The sequence below is a fragment of the Pristiophorus japonicus genome, chromosome 1, assembly GCF_044704955.1.
Source record: "Pristiophorus japonicus isolate sPriJap1 chromosome 1, sPriJap1.hap1, whole genome shotgun sequence".
Lineage (NCBI taxonomy): Eukaryota > Metazoa > Chordata > Chondrichthyes > Pristiophoridae > Pristiophorus > Pristiophorus japonicus.
The window spans coordinates 75,443,742-75,467,571 of record NC_091977.1 but is presented as its reverse complement, the minus strand read 5'-3'; the positions used below and the strand labels follow the sequence as shown (position 1 = coordinate 75,467,571).

Below are 23,830 nucleotides of genomic sequence, written 5' to 3'. Positions count from 1 at the left end.
GAGTGGGGCGGGAGGACATTCAGCTGGGGATTGCAACGGGTCCAGCCAGTGGGGAGCAGTCCTTTTTGGCCTGGAAATCATTGTCCCTAACTCCAAAAAGAGTTCCCTGTGGTGGGAAAGAAAGATATTTTATCCATGTATTCTTATTGCCTTGCTCCTGTCCTCTTGTGCCCCGCACTGATTCCTTAAGTTAACATGTTTTTTTTGCGAGGCTTTTGGGCAGTGTGCGCCACGCTGAAATTGTGGGCGGCCAAAATTAAGTCCAGAAAACGGTGCCCAATCCCGTTTTGACTTGTGTGTGCAGTAATAAAATTTTACATGGTCAACGCCAACGTCCAAATGTTGGAAAGTTGGAAAACATTTGGACGTCAAAGAACAGTGCACAATAATGGTGAAAATAGGGTCCATGGTCCTTCAACTGTAGCAGAATCTGAAAAGTTCCTCAGCAGTTCAATTTCACAGCTTTGTACAGTTTGGGCTTTTGTTCTGACTGGACACCTTACCGTCTTTGCAGGTTTCTATTTTGAAAATTCTATTTTACATTTTATGATCTTGATCTCGCCTTCAGTTACTGTAACTTAGGCTGCAGTGGTCGATCTGTATTTAGTCTGTCACTGCATACTACCACTCGAGAGAAATTGGAGCATTAATGTATTAAGTTAATCAAAAATGGTAAGTTGCTGCTTATGCAGTAGCTAATGGCTATTGTGGTCCGTGTCACCATTACTGTCTTGCATTTGATATTGACTTTCATATTTTGATGTGCAACGTTAAGACATAATACTGGAATATCTTGGAATATTATGGCCAACTATTTGCCACAATGTAGTTCTCGTTGAAAATGTTTGTAGAGTATCTTGGCTCATTTATGACAAGATGCTCACCAATCTTCACCCCCACCCCCCCCAGTCAACCCATGATACTTGTGCTATGGCTACAGTGATCGCTACGGTTTTTTTCTCAATGCCTGCATGGTTGCTATATGGAGTAATATGCATGCTTCATCAAAATATTCTCATCTGATGCCTTGCTGCTGACCTTAATGTTGGGTCAGTTACATGTACATGATTTGAACAAATGGGAAAACATAGAATACTTACTCCTGCAGCTTCCATGCATAAACTTTTTTCCTTGCCTGTTCGAGCTCTAGTTCCAGTTCTCTCCTGCCTCTTGAACCAAGACATGGTGCAGAACCTAACTCTTAAGACTGGAGTGATTTGCTGATCAAAATGATTACTATATAATACATTTGGAACTGTCTCGAGTGCTTTCCTCATGGCACATTCATTAGTTTACTGAGCCCTTGCATAGATGGGACTAAGATCTACAATTCTCGACTATTCTGTGTGGGGGAAAAATTTGGTTAAATCAATCTCTATTATCTTGCCAACCTTGTGGTATATCTGCCAGTTTACCAGTTAATGCTGTATTATGGACCTTATTGGGCTTTTATACAAGGAACTGTGTTGAAACAATTTAATATTTTACAGTGGACCTTTCTAGTCATCTCATTAGTTCGAGCTGGCTTTGAAACCAGGTTCCAAAGGAGAAAGGATAGTGTGGTAATTGGAAGTTATCAATTTAAGAACTGGTTTGAGTAAGGCTCATTCTCCTTGTCCAATGATGCTTAAATGCTCCCAAATTTGAGAAGCTTCAGTAAACAGAAAGCTAGCTACTTAAACAGCCTAGAGTAGTATTGCTGTTTGCTTTTGTGGATACATGCTTTGGAATGCCAATTTTAACATCATGCTATAGTTCACACAGTAGCTCATCTGACAAGTCTGTGTTGTCATTGATTTAGTGCCTGAAATTACACGGCATGTTTTAAACTTGCTCTATGGTGGTACAGGTTGAGCGTCCGAAATCCAGAGTTCCAAAATTTGGAATGTTCTGGAATCTGGACACCGGGCCGATCCGTGGTGGGGTTGTCCGGAAGCTGGAAAAGGTTCCGAAATCCAGACTCCCCCTTTTTGGCGGGCCGACCTACCTCGCTCCAGCCCGACTTCAACCCGACCTCGCACCGGCTGTTGCTCCCTTACCTCAGAGACTTGGCCTCCCCGACCCCAACTACCTTGGCCCAGACAAAGACGTTCCAAAATCCGGAAATACCTGGAACGGCCTTGGTCCCGAGGTTTTCGGATTTCGGACGCTCAACCTGTACTCCATATAAAAAGTTAGTTTGCAGCACCACTCAATGCCGCATCATTTATTGTGTTTAAAGGGGCTGTATAAATGCAAGTTGTAGTTTTTAAACCAGCAGTTTGACATTTTCTCCCTTAATGAGTGCATTGTAACTTAAATTCTCAATTGTTGTCTGATATTCAATGTCCATTTGACTGGTATTTCTAGACTTGCAGAATACCTAGTGAACATTGTAAAACAAATCTTAAATTAACACCTGGAATCATTGCAATGTGAAATATTAATGCCTCCCTGGATAAGGAGGAAACATTTCAATAAGCAATCACCAGATATTGGCACTTTAGTCATGCATGCAACACAACCTTGTAAAGCTTTGGCATATAGTAATGCATTCTATTCAAAGGTACCTTTTTTGTTTCTATTTTTGTGCGCATTAACTGGTCTCTATACTAAACTTCAGTTATATGGTTTTAGGTGATCAATGTATGCTTGAATACATTGTGGGTAGTTTTTATCTCTTGGGCATTGTACATTCATGCTTCTCTGCCTTTCTGCTGCCAATGAGGGACCTGTCAAAGCACAAAACTGAATAGAAAGAGATCTAGAGATGAGCCTGCTGTTTCTCAGATTGCATCATGCTATAAAAATACATGAGATTTAAAACTGGCGGATGACCAGTGTAGAACTCTAGGTTTTAATACCAATCTGTAATTTAATCATGAACTGTATTATCAAGGCTGTATTATAAATTTCTAATGCACTTTTGGTTAAGTCTTTGAAAGCATTTCAAATATCCAGGGCATTCTACCAGTTTTGCTGGAGAATTTTTTAAACCCTAGATTTTTCTATTGAATATTTCGCTATTAATGGTTATATTATTGAAATGCCCATGCCGAGGAACAAAAGGCTCAATTCTTGTCGGGTATCTGCATCGTGCAATGCTATTGGATAAAGCAAGCCCAGAAGTAGAGCTCTCTTACACCTTCCAGTTGCTTGCCTCCATTTTTATGAGCACTGCTATTGTGCATGTAAATCTTGCCAGCCTTCCTTGTGGGCTATCTGCCAGTTAGTGCTGTATTATGGACCTTATTGGGCTTTGATATAAGGAACTGTGTTGAACCCATTTAATATTTTACAGTGGACCTTTCTAGCCATCCCATTAGTTCGAGCTGACTTTTTAAAAAAAGGTTCCAAAGGAGAAAGGATAGTGTGGTAATAGACTGCCAAATCTTTAGCTTTAAAAATTGCTCACTAATCTGTAATGCATGTCAGAATCTGCATATATCACTGAAGTCTTCATTCACCTAAATTTCAGTGTAGAGTACTGTGGTAAGATGCTACGGGAAAGGGCTGGATGATTTGGATGCTGAAGTAATATGTAAATTGTTGACGTGCAACACTTGTTAGTAAACATCCATATAATTATAAAATCACGGTTGCTGTATTTTGCTTTGCCTGCATTCAAAGAGGAAATTTGAGGGTTTTTTAAAAAAAAACATTTTGGTTGATGTAAGCTGTCTGGTTATAAGGGAGGGGGGAAAAGATGTAAAGAACCTTGTCCTTTTCCTGCAGTAATATTTGCATAGGTAGAGGAAATCTTGAACTTCATATCTGATTTCAAGAAAACCTAAAAGAACAAAAATAAGAAATTGCATTCCAAAAACTCAACTGGTGGGTTAAAATGTCTATTGAGCATGCTGCCACAAAATATTTACCATTCTGTGTAGCTCACCATCTTATGATCTGCTTGAGACATTACATTGTTGTAAGTAAATTTAGAAATGCAGTAGTCTGTTCTGATAAGCAGCTGGAAAACTTAGCTACATTTTGAGCTACTACAGAAATTACAATGTGTATGGGGGGGGGAAATGTAATTACTGACCTGATCAAGTAAATTAACTCTTGGTGTATAGTTAGGAATCTAAACTCCAGTAACCCTTTACTGCTTTTGTTACTTTTTACCTCGTCCATTCTATTATTTCTAATTGTTTTTCATAGATGTTTAATCCCTTCAGCTTTCAATGCAACTTTCCACAGAAGGCATGGCAGTTAACAAATTGCAGCTGCCAGTTCTAACTGTTCAGATCATTGAACTATAATTGAGGGTAAGGGAGATGAATTAAACATGGATTGTTTAATTGGGCCTGCATGTTTTTTAGGGGTGTCCAGGGGCGTTGGCTTCATTCGGTTTGACAAGAGAGTGGAAGCAGAGGAAGCAATCAAAGGTTTGAATGGGCAAAAGCCTCCAAGTGCCACAGAACCAATCACAGTCAAGTTTGCCAACAATCCAAGTCAGAAAACCAACCAGGCAATCCTCTCGCAGCTGTACCAATCTCCAAATAGACGATACCCAGGGCCCCTTCATCATCAGGCACAAAGGTTAAGGTATGTAAATACTCCCAAAAGGCACTGTTGCAATTTAAAACAGCTGTTTAACACCAATTAAGAGCAAGTGCTTCATGAAGTTTACCAAGAAGCTGAATTAAGTAAATCTAGCTGCCGAAATACCTATTTCTTCATGTTGAACTGTGACCTGGATGTTGGCCCATCTAGTGGAATAATGTAATTAAGATGTAACAAATGTTGGAAATGAAATATGGATATAAAGGTGTCGTCATGATGCACTAATTGCTGATTTATGTTGAAGCATAATAGCTATACTATGGCTTGCTGCCATTTTGTTATAAAATCAGGCAATATTTGACTACTCCAGTATTTTGTTTACTGTAATGCTATTGCCTCTGATTTGTGTCTTTATTTCCTTACCAGTTTTGAGTAGAAAAATATGTTCTCAACTCTTGACTAATCATTCTTCATTTTATTCAGCCTCTGCATATAAATAAGTTTTATCCATAAAACCAGGAAAGGTCACTGGGGCAGTATCCACATTTTGATGCTATAGTCAAAAGCATGGTCTTTTCCAATCTTGTCCAAAGTGTGTTATCAGCAGTTTGTCAGTAATTCACATCTGGAAATGTTCATTACTCAACTGATTCTTGTATGTTGCAAGTAGTATCCTTAATTTTTGTAAAAAGTTGATGCTGTTGGGACAATTTTAGTCTACTTTCTGAAATTGTTTTGATTTCTACAATCTAAGTTGGTCAGTTGCTCTGGTTAATTTTCCTTCAGTTAGTCCTTTAAGCCAGCTACAAGATCTGCAAATCCAGTAATAGATCCTGTTTTAGCTTCTACTGTTTGGTTTGATGAATACTGTTTTCTCACCCTGCACTCCCCCCCCCCCCCCCCCCCCCCCAAAAAAAAAAACTGCAGCTGAGTCATATTTATGTTGGCTGATGTGTCTGGTTGCTCAAACTAAATAGTTAATTGATAAGGTTCTAGTCATCAGATAAGGCTTTGGTTCATGTCATGAGCTTATGTCACACTACTAAATTGTGATACTGGCCATTATACTGATGCCATTGAATAACTTGGACTCAAACAGAAATATGTACTAACCCTTTCCAAGAAGACCTTCCTTAGCTTCAATTCTGTCTCCTTGGCCATCAAATTTAGTGCTTGGCAGCAAGAGTTGTCCCAAACTATGGCCATGGTATTTGCATCAGCCCGATTAGTTTGGTTTGACCTTTTTATTCCACCTGTAGCCCAAAAGAAATTACTTAATTCATTCCAGACTAATTGACTGACATAATGGAACCTGAGTTTTCAGACAAAGGAAATAGTGGATAAAAGGAAGAAAATGCCATGAAGCTACATGCAATGCTTTTTTTAAAAAATAATTGACCAAAGGATTTCTGAAGCAACTTGCATGCTTTGAAAAAACATTCTTGGTTTAATAACTGACATTGAGCAGAGCTCTCAGCTCATAAGTTAGAGCTTTGCATATTGGTTTAACCTGATTCATTTGTATGTGGCTGTTGAATAGGTAAGATATTGTATTACCTATTATAGAGATAAGGAAATTAACTTAACTTGTATATGGGTATTGCTCTGCAAACTCTCTCCTGGCCTGGTGTCTTCAAAGCCTTGCATTTGTATTTACTATCTACAATCAACTGTACTTCAAAATAACAGGTGTATTTGGGGAAAGTGGCTCTAAACAGCAGATAAGACTACTGTGGCCAGTGATTTTGGTATTCATGCCAAACACTTGGGCCAATGTGCCGGTGTGTTTTTTGAACTCCATTTGTGCATTGGCATGTATTTGGTTGAATTATAAAGAGCAAAGTATAGGAGTGATTGTGATCCAGCACTCATGCAAAAGTTGCATATTTTTTATTGATGTGGAATCAGCTCTAATGCGGTTGGTAGTTCTATGTATTTGCGTTAGAGGCTATTTTAACTCCTCCAGACTGAGGAGGGATATGTCTAGAATATCAGAAACCAGCAGACAAGTAAAGTCGGATTGGGTACAGACTAACTAAGGTAGTCAACTGAGCAATTTACAGTATTGGACTTGCACCCTAAATGTGCATAGCACTTAATAGATCTTGCCCGCAATCCTTTTCTTAAGGGTAATGTGCTACTTGACAATGATACAACTCTAAATTTTGTAGACTTTATATTAATAAAAGGCTTCCAAAGCCTTCAGCTGAATTAAATGCTTATTTCATCTTTACAGCTATCATTTTGTTTGTATAACATTAGCTTCTGTGTCTGTAATTGTTAAAAAGTGTTTTTTTTCATCATGCACCTTCATCCACCATCCCTCTGAAATTTTCAGTTTCCAGATCTTAATGTATTTATATTGTGCCTTTGGTACTAGTAATATTGGTTTAGTTCTTAGTCTTATGAAAGTGACATTTTGTGACAGTCATTTTAACCAAGATACAGTATGTTCCTCCTTATTGGCTTAACTTGATCACCTTTTTGACCATGATCAATACCAGCTGTTTGCTTTTTTAAAAAATACATCTGCAGATGTACTGTATCCTTCCTAGAAGGAAACTTATTTTTAGATCCTTTAACTTTTAGGAGCTTGAAGCTTGTTGCAAACTCATCACCAGGCTTAATGTGACTAGCTTTAAAATATTCCAAGCTTCTCCCTCTAATTGGGAGAGACCTATATCTACAGAAGTACACTTCCAAGCAGGCAACACTTTTTATTGGAGTGACAGTATTGATTTTTTTTTTATAGCTCTATTGACCTCCCCCACTGGTCATAAATTTGCCCATCTGCTGACTTTAAGCTACCAGTAACTGAGCATCAAGTCTCATGTGGGTGGTCTCATTATCAACCTTAAGCACTGGCTATCTGGCTTTGCTTCAGTGCTGATCTGAGTCCATATTAACAGACTGAAAAGAGGTAGTGATGCCAGTTGATGTATTGACATTAACATGGTATGTCCTTGGAAAAAATGAAGCATCCCTATGATTTCCTGAAAAAAATCTTAAATTATTGGGTATAAGATAGTCACCTATCATGTATCTCGTAGTTACATTGGCCCATAGATGCCAGTTAAGCCTTTATTGGGAGCCCAAATAGCGCTTGATTTTGCATTGGATTTAATTGAGTTGCAGAGGTCAAAAGCCCCTTGCCTTCTGTGCAGGCAGATTTTGCTGTATGGAAGATAGTGTGTGTGTGTAGGAGAGAGAAGAGAAATGAAGTATACACCTTCACAACATAACATAAGAAATAGAAACAAGAGTATGCCCTACAGCCCCTCGAGCCTGCTCTGCCATTCAATATCATGGCTGATCTGATCATGGATTCAGTTCAACTTCCCTGCCCGCTCCCCATAACCCATTATCCCCTTATTGTTTAAGAAACTGTCTATTTCTGTCTTAAATTTATTCAATGTCCCAGCTTCCACAGCTCTCTGAGGCAGCAAATTCCACAGATTTACAACCCTTTGAAAGAAGAAATTTTTCCTAAATCTGTTTTAAATGGGCGGCCCCTTTATTCTAAGATCGTGCCCTCTAGTTCTAGTCTCCCCCTTCAGTGGAAACATCCACCTTGTCAAGTCCCCTCATTATCTTACACGTTTCGATAAGATCACCTCTCATTCTTCTGAATTCCAATAAGTAGAGGCTCAACCTTTACTCATAAGTCAACCCCCTCATCCCTGGAATCAACCTAGTGAACCTTCTCTGTACTGCCTCCAAAGCAAGTATATCCTTTGGTAAATATGGAAAACAAAACTGCACGCAGTATTCCAAGTGTGACCTCAACAATACCTTTATATAGCTGTAGTAAGACTTCCCTGCTTTTATACTCCATCCCCTTTGCAGTAAAGGCCAAGATACCATTGGCTTTCCTGATCACTTGCTGTAACTGCGTACTATCCTTTAGGTGTTTCATGCACAAGTACCCCCAGGTCCCGCTGGACTGCAGCACTTTGCAATCTTTCTCCATTTAAATAATAACTTGCTCTTTGATTTATTTTTTTTCTGCCAAAGTGCATCACCCCTCACTTTCCAACATTATACTCCATCTGCCAAATTTTTGCCCACTCCTAGCCTGTCTGTCCTTTTGCAGATTTTGTGTCTCCTTCTCACACACTGCTTTTCCTCCAATCTTTGTATTGTCAGCAAACTTGGCTATGTTGCACTCAGTCCCTTCTAAGTCATTAATATAGATTGTAAATAGTTGGGGTCCCAGCACTGATCCCCGCAGCACCCCACTAGTTACTGGTTGCCAACCAGAGAATGAACCATTTATCCTGACTGTTTTGTTAGCCAATCCTCTTCATGCTAATATAGTATCCCCAACTCCGTGAACTTTTATCAGAATAACACATCTCACAATAACACATCTGGTCTTGGCATTTCTTTCCTCTAGACTCAGCATGCACCTGCTTTTGAGGGGCAATTTGAGAACTGAATTGAATATTCTGAGAATTCTGTTTACCAGGCGGATGTTCCTTGAGAACAGGCTTCCAATTTTTACTGCTTCCACTATTGGCTACCAAGGTGGTCATTGCCAGAATAGGGCGAGTAGCCAGAGAGGCTTCAGATATTTATGTATAATGGTTTTCTAACTGCTTAAGTGAATTAGCTAGAAACTTGGTAAAGAACAAAGCATGGGAAATCTGTTTCTCCAATTCTATGCAAGCTTATGGAGTACAAAGCCTCCAGTTGCTCATCCAAATTATACATACATCCAACCTCCCAACTTTTGCATTCTGTGTAAGGAATTATTTTTTCCCTGATGTGGCAACCAATGTTATCCCCAAAATGTAACACTCCATTTGTAGATTTTGTGTGAACAGCATATAATTATACAAACAAAATTCCCATGACTACTACTGGGTTGTGATCCATGGACTGTGGGACTGCTGTTCTAGGCCTTGAGCCAACTGCCACAGCAAAATTGCTGGTGTATGGAGGATCGTAATGACTAAGAACATGAGTAGGCCATTCAGCCCCTCCAGCCTGTTCCGTCATTCAATGAGATCATGACTGTACCTGCCTTTGGCCCAGATCCCTTAATATTTTTGGTTAACAGAAAGCTATTGATCTCCAATTTAAAATTTACAATTGATCCAGCATCAATTGCTGTTTGTGGAAGAGGGTTACAAAAGGTGTTAAAAGTTTGGATGTGGATGGTGGTAGAAGTGTTTCCTAATTTCACTAAGGTTTGGCTCTAATTTTTAGACTATGCTCCCTCGTTCCAGAATCCCCAACAAGTGGAAAAAGTTTATTTCTCTACCTTTTTTTCTGTTCCCTTTTAATATCTTAAACTTTGATCAGATCACCCATTAACCTTTTAAATTCTAGGGAATACAACTCTAATTTGTGTAATCTCCTTGTAACTTAACTCTTGAAGTCCAGGTATTATTCTGGTAAACACTTCCTCCAAGGCCAATATATTCGCGGAAGAGAGTTCCAAACTTCTGCCACCTTTTGTATGCAGAAGTGTGTGCAGCTATTCACCACTTTCTATTGCCACTCTTTTTTCCTTTTTATATACCTAAAGTAAATGTTAGCCCCTTGGAGGACGAGACCAGGAAATTAGTCCATTATTAAAGAAGCAGTAGCAGGACATTTGGAAAAGCATAATTCAGTCAGGCAGAGTCAGCATGGATTTATGAAGGGGAAGTCATGTTTGATAACTTTGGTGGAGTAACAAACAGGGTGGATAAAGGGAAACCAGTGGATGTGGTGTATTTGGACTTCCAGAAAGCATTTGACAAGGTGCCACATAAAAGGTTACTGCACAAGAAAGTAGTTCACGGGGTTGGGGGTAATATATTAGCATGGATAGAGGATTGACTAACAAAACAGAGTGTCGAGATAAATGGTTCGTTCTCTGGTTGGCAACCAGTAACTAGTGGAGTACTGCAGGGATCAGCGCTGGGACACCAACTATTTTTATAATCTATATATTAATGACTTGGAAGAAGGGACTGAGTGTAAGGTAGCCAAGTTTGCTGACTATACAAAGATAGGAGGAAAAGCAATGTGTGAGGAGGACACAAAATATCTGCAAAAGGACATGGGCTAAGTGGGCAAAAATTTGGCAGATGGAATATAATGTTGGAAAGTGAGAGCTCATGTATTTTGGCAGAAAAAAATCAGAGCAAGTTATTTAAATGGAGAAAGATTGCAAAGTGCTGCTGTACAGCAGGACCTGGGGGTACTTGTGCATGAAAAACAAGGATAGTGTGCAGGTACAGCAAATGATCAGAAAGGCCATTGGTATCTTGACCTTTATTGCAAAGAGGATGGCGTATAAAAGCAGAGAAGTCTTGCTACAACTATAGAGGGTATTGGTGAGGCCACACCTGGAATACTGCGTGCAGTTTTGGTTTCCATATTTACGAAAGGATATACTTTGGAGGCAGTTCAGAGTACGTTCACTAGGTTGATTCTGGGGATGAGGGAGTTGACTTGAGCAAAGGTTGAGTAGGTTGGGCCTCTACTCATCGGAATTCAGAAGAATAAGAGATGATCTTATTGAAACGTATAAGATTGAGGGGGCTTGACAAGGTGGATGTAGAGAGGATGTTTCCACTGATGGTGGAGACTAGAACTCGAGGGCATGATCTTAGAATAAGGGGCTGTCCATTTAAGAGATGAGGAGAAATTTCTTAGGGTTGTAAATCTGTGGAATTTGCTGTCTCAGAATTGTGGAAGCTGGGACATTAAGAAACTTTCTATTTCTGTCTTAAGTTTATTCAAACGATAAGGGGTTTTGGGGAGCGGGTGGGGAAGTGGAGCTGAGTCCATGATCAGATCAGCCATGATATTGAATGGCGGAGCAGGCTCGAGGGGCCGCATGGCCTACTCCTATTACATAGAAACATAGAAAATGGGTGCAGGAGTTGGCCATTCGGCCCTTCGAGCCTGCACCGCCATTCAATGAGTTCATGACTGAACATGCAACTTCAGTACCCCATTCCTGCTTTCTCGCCATACCCCTTCATCCCCCTAGTAGTAAGGACTACATCTAACTCTTTATTGAATATATTTAGTGAATTGGCCTTAACAACTTTCTGTGATAGAGAATTCCATAGGTTCACCACTCTCTGTGTGAAGAAGTTTCTCCATCTTGGTCCTAAATGGCTTACCCCTTATCCTTAAATTGTGACCCCTGGTTCTGGACTTCCCCAACTTGGGAACATTCTTCCTGCATCTAACCTGTCAGAATTTTAAACATTTCTGAGATCCCCTCATTCATCTGAACTCCAGTGAATACAAGCCCAGTTGATCCCGTCTTTCTTGATATGTTAGTCCTGCCATCCGAGGAATCAGTCTGGTGAATCTTCGCTGCACTCCCTCAATAGCAAGAATGTCCTTTCTCAAGTTAGGAGACCAAAACTGTACACAATACTCCAGGTGTGGCCTCACCAAGGCCCTGTACAACTGTAGTAACACCTCCCTGCGCCTGTACTCAAATCCCCTCGCTATGAAGGCCAACATGCCATTTGCTTTCTTAACCACCTGCTGTACCTGCATGCCAACCTTCAATGACTGATGTACCCTGACACCCAGGTCCTGTTGCACCTCCCCTTTTCCTAATCTGTCACTATTCAGATAATAGTCTGTCTCTCTGTTTTTACCACCAAAGTGGATAACCTCACATTTATCCACATTATACTTCATCTGCCATGCATTTGCCCACTCACCTAACCTATCCAAGTCACACTGCAGCCTCATAGCATCCTCCTCACAGCTCTCACTGCCACCCAACTTAGTGTCATCCGCAAATTTGGCGATACTACATTTAATCCCCTCGTCTAAATCATTAATGTACAATGTAAACAGCTGGGGCCCCAGAATCTTGCAGTGCCCCACTAGTCACTGCCTGCCATTCTGAAAAGTATCCATTTACTCCTACTCTTTGCTTCCTGTCTGCCAACCAGTTCTCAATCGATGTCCGCACCCTACCCCCACTCCCATGTGCTTTAACTTTGCACATTAATCTCTTGTGTGGGACCTTGTCGAAAGCCTTCTGAAAGTCCAAATGCACCATCAACTGGTTCTCCCTTGTCCACTCGACTGGAAACATCCTTTAAAAAAAATTCCAGAAGATTTGTTAAGCATGATTTCCCTTTCACAAATCCATGCTGACTTGGATCTATCATGTCCCCTCTTTCCAAATGCGCTGCTATGACATCCTTAATAATTGATTCCATCATTTTACCCACTACCGATGTCGGGCTGACCGATCTATAATTCCCTGTTTTCTCTCTCCTTTTTTAAAAAGTGTGGTTCCATTGGCTACCCTCCACTCCACTTGTGTAACTGCGACACCCCTGAAACATTCTACACTCCACCCCAACCGGAGCCATGTGGTGGTCTGGGAGAGACAAAAACCAGATTTTAAAACCCAGGCCAATTTAGGGAAGAAATCTGAGGAAAATTCAACTCTCTCCCATCCAGGCAATCGACACTAGTCCAGGAGATCACCCTGGCCGTATTCGATTCCCTGCAGTACTTACTATTAATACTGTGTTGGCCAACAAAAGGTCATCCAGTCTAATCCTAATTACCAGCTCTAGGTAAGTGCACATCCAACCATCTCAAAGTGGTGAGGGTTTCTGCATCCACCACTCTTCCAGTACCCCCTTGTATTCTCGTTCTCTAGATATAAAGGTCAGCATTCGATTATCCTTTGATTTACTTTCTGTACCTGTTCATGACATTTTAATCTGTGTAACTGAACCGCCAAGTCTCTTTGGGCATCTACTGTTTTTAGCTTTTCACCATTTAGAAAGTACCCTGTTCTATTCTTTATAGGTTAGCTTATATTTGCTTACATTGAAATCCATTTGCCACAGTTTTGCCCATTCACTTAAAATTATAAAGAGATATTGATTATGGTTTTAACAACACTGCCTGAATTGCCACCTATCTTTGTGCCACTGGCAAATTTAGATATATGACTTTATGTTCCTCATATTGGTCCCAACATGGACCAAGACAACTGAATCTTCCCCCTCACTTTCAACATTCCTCCAGTTGCTCTGAGATACCTTTACCTTTTGCACCAAGTAGGCAGCAAGCCTTTCTGAACTCTGGCTCGCGACTGCAGAGGACTCCATCTATTCCCCCTAATTATCTAATCCCCTATAACTACAACCTTTCTATTCTGCTCTCGCCCCCCTCCCCTTGACTTGCCACCTGCTCCACGGTTAGCATTCTGGCTGTCCCACCCCGCAGCCTGCATCCTTATCCTCACAGGTAGCAAATAAATTGGTCCTGTCCAATGGGTACAGTGTCTGGGGGAACCACCTTCCTTATCTCCTCTTGGTTCTGCTTACCCTGCTGAGTCTCTCTCTTGCTCTCCTTCCTGCACCTGTGCTTTCCTCTGAGGTGTGACTGTTCTCTGTAGAAAACTATTCAAACATTTCTACTCCTCTCCATTTTGCACTCCGACTCGTGTACACAGAGCCAGAGTGTCTCAAGCCAGAGACATTTACTGCAGATGTGGCAATCCGAGACAGTCTTGCTGTCCATAAACTGCCACATTAGTCCTGACACAACCTGCATTGTCATTTCTAATTTCTCTCTTTATTGGTATTAATTTATTCTAGATATAATACAATTACTTGAGATCTAGATTGAACAGATGGATTCAGTTTGATTTCATATTAATTTGTAGTTAATTAGCTGTGTTTTTTTAAATTTCCTTAACTGCTATTAACCAGATTTTAATTTACTGAAATTCAGAACATTCATGTTGGTATCCCTTATTTATTTAATTTTAGTATTGCATAGAATGACATACCATATACAGCACAGAAACAGGCTATCGGCCCAACTAGTCTGTACACCATACAAGTCTCCTTCCATTCCATCTACTTCATCTCGGCCTTGGCATATCTTTATATTCCCTTTTCTCTCATGTACTCATCTAGTTTCCCTTTGAAAGCATTTAAGCTATTTGCCTCTAACTACTTGTGGTAGTGTGTTCCACATTCTAACCAAGTAAAAGTTTTTCTTATTTCACTATTGAATTTATTAGTAACTATCTTGTATTTATGGCCTCTAGTTTTGGATTCTCCCACAAGTGGAAACATTCTCTCCACGTTTACCCTGTCCAACACATTCATAATTTTAAAGACCTCTCTGGTCACCTCTAAGTCTCTCCTTCCAAAGATAAAAGCCCCAACCTGTTCAATCTTTCCCAGTAGCTGTAAACTCTCAGCTCTGATGCCATCTGTGTAATTTTTTTTACATTTTCTCCAGTACTTCTGTCCCTTTTTATAGTATGGAGACCAGAATTGTGCATGGTACTCCCAAGTATAATGTCTATATGTTCTATATCAAGGGCCATTCACTTTTTAGTCCAGGCATATGTTTACCAATTTAGAATTAGAATAGATTTATAATGTGATTAAAATTAAATGACTAGAACTGCCAAAATAACTTTTTGGCTTCCAACTAAGTCTTGCTCTTATAAAAGTAAGGTTTCTAATCTTCTGTTGCTGGTGTTCAGAAAATCCTTCATAAAGATTGACAATTTATTGCGATGAAAGAGGCCAGCAATTTAATTATATTTACAAATGTTGTGCTGCAAACCAATTTGACTGTAGGTAGTCAGAGGGATTTGGGTGTCCTTTTACACATCATAGAAAGATAATTTGCAGGTACAGCAAATGATTGGGAAGGTAAATGGTATGATAGTCTTTATTGCAAAGGGAGTGGAGTAGGAGAGCAAGGAAGTTTTGCTGTGATTATATAGGGCATTAGTGAGATCACAGCAGGAGCACTGTGTACAATTTTAGTCTCCTTACCTATGGAAGGCTATACTTGCAGCAAAAGTTCACTAGATGAGTTCTGGGATGAGGGGGCCGTCCTGAGGAGAGATTCAGTTAGAACTGGCTTATATGCTCGAGTTTTGAAGAATGAGCAGTGATCTCATTGAAACATGTAAAATTCTTAACAGGCTTGACTGTGTAGATGCTGAGAGGCTGTTTCCTCTGACTGGAGAGTTTAGAACTAGGTCAGTCTCCAGATAAGGGGTCAGCCATTTAAGACTGATCAGAAATTTCTTCACTGAGGTTTGTGAATCTTTGGAATTCTCTGATTTTTTTTTTGGGGCACTAAGGGAATCAAGGGATAGGGCAGGAAAATGGAGTTCATGTAATAGTTCAGCCATGACACTGAATGGCGAAGCAGGCTCTAGGGGCTGTATGGCCTCCTCCGACTCATTTTTGTTAACTAGTGCCTACAGCCTTGAGGCAAAGCCCCAAATTTGTGCAGCAGCCTTGTGCAAATATAGGTATATCGCACTTTGCCAAAATTCTTCAAAATGGCCAGTGTCCCAACTGGCTTCCACTCAAATTACTGAAGCTGAATCTGATGAAGGGTTGCGTTCACAATAGTGATTTGCCTATTTAGACAAATGAAGAAAAGGAAAACCCAAAGATGTTTTATAAATATGAACATATGAAAAATGATAGACTGGTAAAGACTATCTGGTCAATCAAGCCTATCCCACATAATTGTGATGCCTTGTGTACCACAACAAATATACACCCCCACCAGAAACCATGTGATCTGAGACCAAAAAAACCCAAACCAATTTGGAAAAAGAATCTGGGAAATTCCTCTCCGACCCATCTAGGTGATACATTAAGAGCAAGAGGATAACTTAAGAGTAGGACCTATTGGAGACCATCAACATCATAGGCAGTCCCTTGGAATCGAGGAAGACTTGCTTCCACTCTTAGAATGAGTCCTTCGGTGGCTGAACAGTCCAATACGAGAACCATAGTCCCTGCCACAGGTGGGACAGACAGTCGTTGAGGGTAAGGGAGGGTGGTACAGGTTTGCCGCACGTTCTTTCCGCTGCCTGTGCTTATCGCCGATTGCATGCAGAAGACTAGACTCTGTGCTCAGCGCCCTCCCGGATGCACTTCCTCCACTTAGGACGGTCTTTGTCCAAGGACTCTCTGGTGTCGGTGGGGATGTTGCACTTTATCAAGGAGGCTTTGAGGGTGTCCTTGCAAAGTTTCCTCTGTCCACCTTTGGCTCATTTGCCATGAAGGAGTTCTGAGTAGAACGCTTGCTTTGGGAGTCTCATGTCTGGCATGCGGACAATGTGGCCTGCCCAGCGGAGCTGATCAAGTGTCAGTGCGTCAATGCTGGGATGTTGGCCTGGATGAGCGCACTGATGTTGGTGTGTCTATCCTCCCCGGGGATTTGTAGGATCTTGCGGAGGCATCGTTGGTGGCATTTCTCCAGCGACTTGAGGTGTCTACTGTACTTGGTCCATGTCTCTGAGCCATACAGGAGGGTGGGTATTACTACAGCCCTGTAGACCATGAGATTTGAGGTCCTGGTCTTCGAACCCTCTTTTCCTTGGGAGGCTGAAGGCTGCGCTGGTGCACTGGAGGCGGTGTTGAATCTCCATCAATGTCTGTTTTTGTTGATAAAAGGCTCCCGAGGTATGGGAAATGGTCCACGTTGTCCAGGGCTGCGCCGTGGGTCTTGATGACTCGGGGGCTGTGCTGTGTGGTGAGGACAGGCTGTTGGAGGACCTTTGTCTTACGGATGTTTAGCGTAAGGCCCATGCTTTTGTGCGCCTCAGTAAATACGTTCGACTATGTCCTGGAGTTCAATCTCTGCGCAGACGCAGGCGTCGTCCACGTACTGTAGCTCAACGACAAAGGTTGGGGTGGTCTTGGACCTGGCCTCGAGGCGGCATAGGTTAAACAGCTTCCCACTGGTTCTGTAGTTTAGTTCCACTCCAGCGGGGAGCTTGTTAACTCTGAGGTGGAGCATGGCAGCGAGGAGGGTTGAGGCGATGAGACAGCCTGGTCTGGACGTGGATTGGGTCCATAATGGATCCGTTGGTAAGGATCACAGCCTGCATGTCATCGTGGAGCAGTCGGAGGATGTTGACTGACTTTTGGAGGGCATCTGAAATGGAGGAGGATGCTCCATAGACCCTCGCAGTTGAGTGTCAAAGGCCTTTGTAAGGTCGAAGAAGGCCATGTATAAGGGCTGGTGTTGCTTCCTGCATTTTTCCTGCAGCTGTCGCGCTGCAAAAATCATGTCCGTTGTGCCCCGTCGGGGACGAAATCCGTACTGAGACTCTGGGAGGAGTTCCTCGACCACGGGGAGAAGACGGTTGAGGAGGATTCTCGAGAACTTTCCTAGTGGCTGATAGCAGGGAGATTCCTCTGTAGTTGCCGCAGTCGGACTTGTCTCCTTTTTTTAAAGATGGTCACAATCACTGCATCTGAGATCTTCCGGCATGCTCTCCTCCCTCCAGATGAGATGAGGTCATGTATTCACGCCAACAGCGCCTCTCCGCCATACTTTAGTGCCTCAGCAGGGATTCCATCAGCTCCCATAGCCTTGTTGTTCTTGAACTGTCTTATGGCTTTTCCTACCTCCAGCGGCATTGACGGGTCACATGCTGCGGGATGGAGTCGAGAACACTCGCATCAAAGGCAGAGTCTCGATTGAGGAGATCTTCGAAGTGCTCCTTCCAGCAGGCCTTGACAGCCTCTGTCCTTGAGTGTTTCCCCATTCTTGACAGCAGTGGGGTGGGGCCTTGGGAGTTTGGACCGTAGGTGGCCTTGACTGCAACGAAGAATCCTCTCACATCATGGCTGTCGGCCAGTTGTTGTATCTCCTGTGCTTTCTCCATCCACCACCTGTTCTTTAGGTCCTGGGTTTTTTGTTGGGCCTTGGCCTTGAGCCCCTGTAATGTTACTTTGCTGCTCCTGAGTTGGGTTGTTGCTTAAGGCTCAAATGCTCTGCACTTATGACCTATTAGTTCTTGGATCTCCTGATCATTCTCATCAAAGACCATAAAGGTAATCTCTGTGGAGGCTGAAGACATGGGTAGGGTTTGTAATGAATACTTTGCGTCTGTTTTCACACGAGGGGGCGATGCAATAGGAGTTTGAAATCTTGGATGAAATAAACATAGTGAGAAAGTATTAAGGGATTTAGCAACTTTAAAAGTGAATAAATCCCCAAGCCAGGATGAAATGTATCCCAGGCTGTAATGAGTAGCAAAAGAGGAAATCGCAGACGCTCTGGCTATCATTTTCCAATCCTCTGGCTACAGGTGTGGTGCTGGAGGACTGCTAATGTTGTACTTTAGTTTAAAAAGGGAGAAAGGGTTAAACTGAGTAATTGCAGGCCAATTAGCCTAACTTCGATGGTGGGAAATTTATTGGAAAAAATTCTGTGGCACGGGATAAATCTTCATTTAGAAAGACATGGATTAATCAACAACAATCAGCATGGCACTGTTAGCTCCTCAAAAAATTCAATGAGGGTAGTGCATTTGTAGTGTATATGGATCTTAGCAAAACTTTTGATGCGATCCCACATGGCAGACTGGTCAGGCACACTGGCAAGTTGGATCCAAAATTGGCTGAGGTAGGAAGCAAAGGGCAATGGTTGATGGGTGTTTTTGTGACTGGAAGGCTGTTTCCAGTGGGGTTCTGCAGGCCTCCTTACTGGGTCCCTTGCTTTTTGAGGTATTAATGATTTAATCTTGAATTAATAAATTTGCAGAAACAAAAATTGGCGCTGTGGTTGATGAAGAAAGAAGCTGCGGATTGCAGGAAGATATCAATCAGGTGGGCAAAACCGTGGCTTCAATCCGGAGAAGTGAGCGAATGCATTTGGGGAGGGACAACAAGGCAAGGGAATACACATTAAATGGTAGGACACTGAAGTGGAGAGGAAGAAAGGGACCTTGGAGTGTTTGTCCACAGATCCCTGAAGGTAGCAGGCCAGGTCGATAAAGTGGTTAAGAAGGCATACGGAATACTTGCCTTTATTAGCTGAGGCATAGAATACAAGAGCAGGGAGGTTGAACTCTGTAAAACACTGGTTAGGCCACAGCTAGAGTACTGTGTGCAATTCTGGTCACCACTTTACAGGAAAGATGTGATTGCACTAGATGGTTCAGAAGAGATTTGAAAGTTGCCTGGACTGGAGAATTTTATCTACAAGGCAAGATTGGATAGGCTGTGGTTGTTTTCTTTGGAACAGAGGAGGCTGAGGGGAGACCTTTATTGAGGTGCATAAAATTGAGGCCTAGAGTTGGGTTGTTGCTTAAGGCTCAAATGCTCTGCACTTATGATCTAGATAGTGGATAGGAAGGGCCTATTTTCCTTTTAGAGGGGTCAACAACCAGAGGGAATAAATGTAAAGTAATTGGTAGGTTTAGAGGGGAGTTGAGGAGAGATGTTTTCACCCAGAAGTGGTGGGGGTTTGAAACTCACTGCCTGAAAGAGTGGTAGTGGCAGAAACCCTCACCACATTAAAAAAAAGTACTTGGATATGCACTTGAAGTGCCATAGCCTACAAGGCTACAGACCAAGAGCTGGAAAGTGGAATTAGGCTGGACAACTGTCGGCTGGTGTGGACACAATGGGCCGAAATGGCCTCCTTCCGTGCTGTAAATTTCTATAATTCTATGAAAACCTTGTCTGGAATATGTTCAGTTAGTACTAAACAGACCATCAAAATAGCTAAATTTATATAGTAGAGATCTATGGCTAATCTTGAGCTAATCTTTAAATGTCGATTTTAGACAACAGCAACTTGGCGCACTGCAAAATACTGTTGGGAAACAGTTTGGATCTGAGTGAGGTAGACCTGGAACTCATTTTTTTTTTGCCAACAGCCTATTTCTTCTAGGTGGGGATAGTTTAAATCTCCCCCCCCCCCCAACCACCACCAAAAAAAGTCACTTTTTTTTTCCCCTTTTGTAGGTCATCAACCATGAACATACATGACTTAATTCTAGAGCTTGTATTGTATGGCATCTGGCCTCTTGTGATTTGAGTTGTTGGATGACTTGACAGGCATCAAATCACAACACCAATGCAGGAGGTCTCAAACATGAGCATTAGGTTTTGGTTCACAAATTTGACATTCTATACACTGCATGCTATATAATGTTTTAACTCCCATGTTGAAAGATGGCCAGTGATGAGCTTGCTGATGCAACTATATGCCGAATTGAACATTGGATGTGTTCCATGATGAGAGCAAATCAATAACTTGTCACGTAAGCCAGTGATGTTGCTTTCCCCTTGGAAATGTGTAACCCTTGTATAGCAAGCATTGTGCTCCTTGAAGAGTACATCTCTAAACGTGAAGCAAATGGTGACTGGGAAAGCTAGTAGTGCTTATGCCCCAGTTCTAATTACAATGAACAGTTCTATTTGCATCTCCGCATTCTGTACTAAAATAATTGTGCAAGATTCTGGCACTGAAGCATCTCACCAACTTGAATGTGTCTAAAGAACACACAAATCTTTTGTAAAGGGTATTAATCAAAACACCAGACAAATTGTTAACCCCTTCATCTTGCCATCTTGCCTCCTTGTCAAAAAGAAATGCTTGGAACTTCGCTAAACCCTGTCCAGGGAAGTACTAGGTCAATACTTTGTGTTGCCTTTGGTGGAAAAATTAACACTTCAACTCAGGATGAATATCTGAACAGTGTGAAGGTTGCTAGGTATTTTTGTCAAGACAACTAAAAGGGACTTTATATCACAGAAGTAAGCTCAAGGTTAACCATGGGGAAGAGATTATCTACTACAATCAACAGAAGTGATTTTAATGTATATTTGCAGCCGTGAACTAATGAAAGTATGCAAATGTATAGGATTATTTCTGAAGCAACATTAATTAGTGACACATACAAACATATGTCTCTGCTTCCACAATTGAAATTAAATTTGCATTAAAGGAAAATTATAAATTTATCATGGTATGCACAGTTTTTTTTAATTGAATGTCATGGCCCCTCAATCTTTTGGCAATTACATTTTTTGACAAAAAATGTTGCAAGAGTTGATCCAGAGTACAAAAATCCAAAATGTAAAGTGCACTTTAATTTTGAGGAATTAAATTTTCTCGTGTAATAGTTGCCATATGCACTGTTAACCTGTACCTACAATGTATATATGGCTTAGTTTATTTGTAGTGAAATGCACATCATCTTTGCAGTTAACTAATATGGGCTTCTATTTAGAAGTAATCTGATCATGCAAGAATCATAGAATAGTACAGTACAGAAAGAAACTATTCGGCCCATTGGGTCTGCACAAGCTCTTTCGAAGAGCAATCCAGTTAGTCTCACTCGGCTGCTTTTTTCCACGTTCCTGAAATTTTTATTCAATTCCCTCTTGAAGGCTACTACTGAATCTGCATTCACCACCCTATCAGGTAGTGCATTCCATCCAAATCCTAACCACTCATGTATTGGCATTAAAAAAAAAAAAAATCTTTGTCACCTCTGGTTCTTTTGTCAATTGCCTTAAATCTGTGCCCTTACTATTGACCCTTCAGCCATTGAAAATAGTTTCTCTAACCATTTACTGTATCTAAATCCTTCATGATTTTAAATGCCTATCAAATCTCCTCCTCTTTACTCCAAGGAGAACAACCCTAGCTTCTCTAATCTATCCACATAAATGCATTCCTTCATCCCTGGAACCATTCTAGTAAATCTCTTCTGTATCCTCTTCAAAACCTTCACATCCTTAGTGTGGTGCCCAGAATTGGACACTATTCCAACTGGGGCCAAGCTAGTGTTTTATGTAGGTTTAGCATAACTGCCTAGCTTTTGTGTACTCTGCCTCTAATTATAAAGCCCAAGATCACACATGCTTTGTTAACCTGTCCTACCACCTCCAGAGATTTGTGCACAAGAACCCTCCTGTCTCTCTCCTCTTGTACCCTCTTTAAAATTGTACCATTTAGTGTGTATGGTCTCTTCCTCAGGCTTCCTACTAAAATGCATCACCTTCTCTGGATTGAATTTCAAATGCCATGTGTCTGCCCATTCCACTAGCCTGTCTAGTCATCAAGTCTATTACTATCTTCCTCCCTGTTTAATACACTTCCAAGTTTCATGTCATCTGCACATTTTGAAATTTTGCCCTGTATCAACAAGTCCAAGTCATTAATGTATATCAAACAGCAGTGTGGTCCTAATAATGAATCTTGGGGAACTCTGCTGTACACCTCACTCCAGTCCGAAAAGCAACCCTTCACCACAACTTTCTATCCCTTGGCTAATTTTGTATTTGTGCTGCTACTGCCTCTTTATCCATGTGCTACAATATTGTTAACAAGTGGTACTTTAATCAGCTTTTGAAAGTTCATATCAATTGTGATCTGCTCTCAACAGATTCCTGCTGGTTCTCCTTTTAGTCCATGTTTATCCAAGTGGCTTAATTTTCTCCTGGATTATTTTTTTTTGAAAGCTTCCCCACCACCAATATTAAACTTACTGACCTGTGATTGCCAGATTTGTCCTTCTCCCCTTTTTTGAAAAAGGGTGCAACATTTACAATCCTCCAGTCCTTTGGCACCACCCCTGTATCTAGGGAGGATTGGAAGATTGTGGCCAGCACCTCTGCAATTGCTACCCTTCCTCAGAAACCTAGGATGCATGCATCCATCCGGACCGGATAACTTACCCACTTTAATTACCACCAACCTTTCCAGTATCGTCTCTCTATCTATTTTGTCTCACAGCATCACAACAACCTCCATGTTTGCCATAGCTTTGGCAAAGTCCTCATCCTTGCTAAACACTGATGCAAAGTACTCATTTAGTACTTAAGCCATGCCGTCTGCCTCTACCAATAGTTTCCCATTTTGGTCCCTAATCGGCCCCATCACTCCTGACAACTATTTTACTGTTAATATGCCTAAAGAAGTTTTTTGTATTCCCCTTTATGGTAATTGCCAATCATTCTTGTACTGTCTCTCTCCCCTCCTTTCCTTTTTCATTTCTCCTCTACTTTGTATATTCAGCCTGATTCTCCCTTTTAAGTTAACAACTATCATACGCCCCCTTTTTCTGCTTCATCTTACACTCCATCTCTTTCTTCCAGGGAGCTCTGGCTTTGGTTGCCCTCCCTTTCCCTCTCGTAGGAATGTACCTAGACTATATCTGAATCATCTCTTTTTAAAGGCTACCCATTGGTCCATTACATTTTTACCTGCTGGTCTTCGACTCCAATTTACTTGGGCCAGTTACCACCTCAATTCGCTGCAGTTAACTGCCCTCCAGTTAAGTTTTTATTCTAGATTGCTTCTTGTCCTTCTCCGTAATTAATCCAAATCTGGCGATACTATGATCACTATTCTCAAAATACTCTCCAAACTCTGACATTCTCCACTTAACCCACTTTGTTCCCCAGGGCTAGATTCAGCAATGTTGCCTTCCTTGTTAGGCAGTGCACGTACTGAGCAAGAAAATACTCTTGAATAAACTTTAGAAATTCCTCCCCTTCTCTGCCCTGAACACTGATATGTTCCTTAATCAAAACTACCATGC

The 23,830-nt window shown here is 41.4% G+C and overlaps 1 protein-coding gene across 7 annotated transcripts in view; it reads left to right on the top strand.

The window, feature by feature from the left end:
* Positions 1-23,830, top strand: part of LOC139264501 (ELAV-like protein 2) — a 145,717-nt gene that overhangs the window by 99,998 nt on the left and 21,889 nt on the right. For all 7 annotated transcript variants that reach the window (XM_070881119.1, XM_070881109.1, XM_070881092.1 and 4 more), the window contains one exon: positions 4,302-4,527. In XM_070881119.1, coding sequence (XP_070737220.1) covers positions 4,302-4,527 — 226 coding nt within the window. The remainder of the gene's footprint in view (positions 1-4,301; positions 4,528-23,830) is intronic.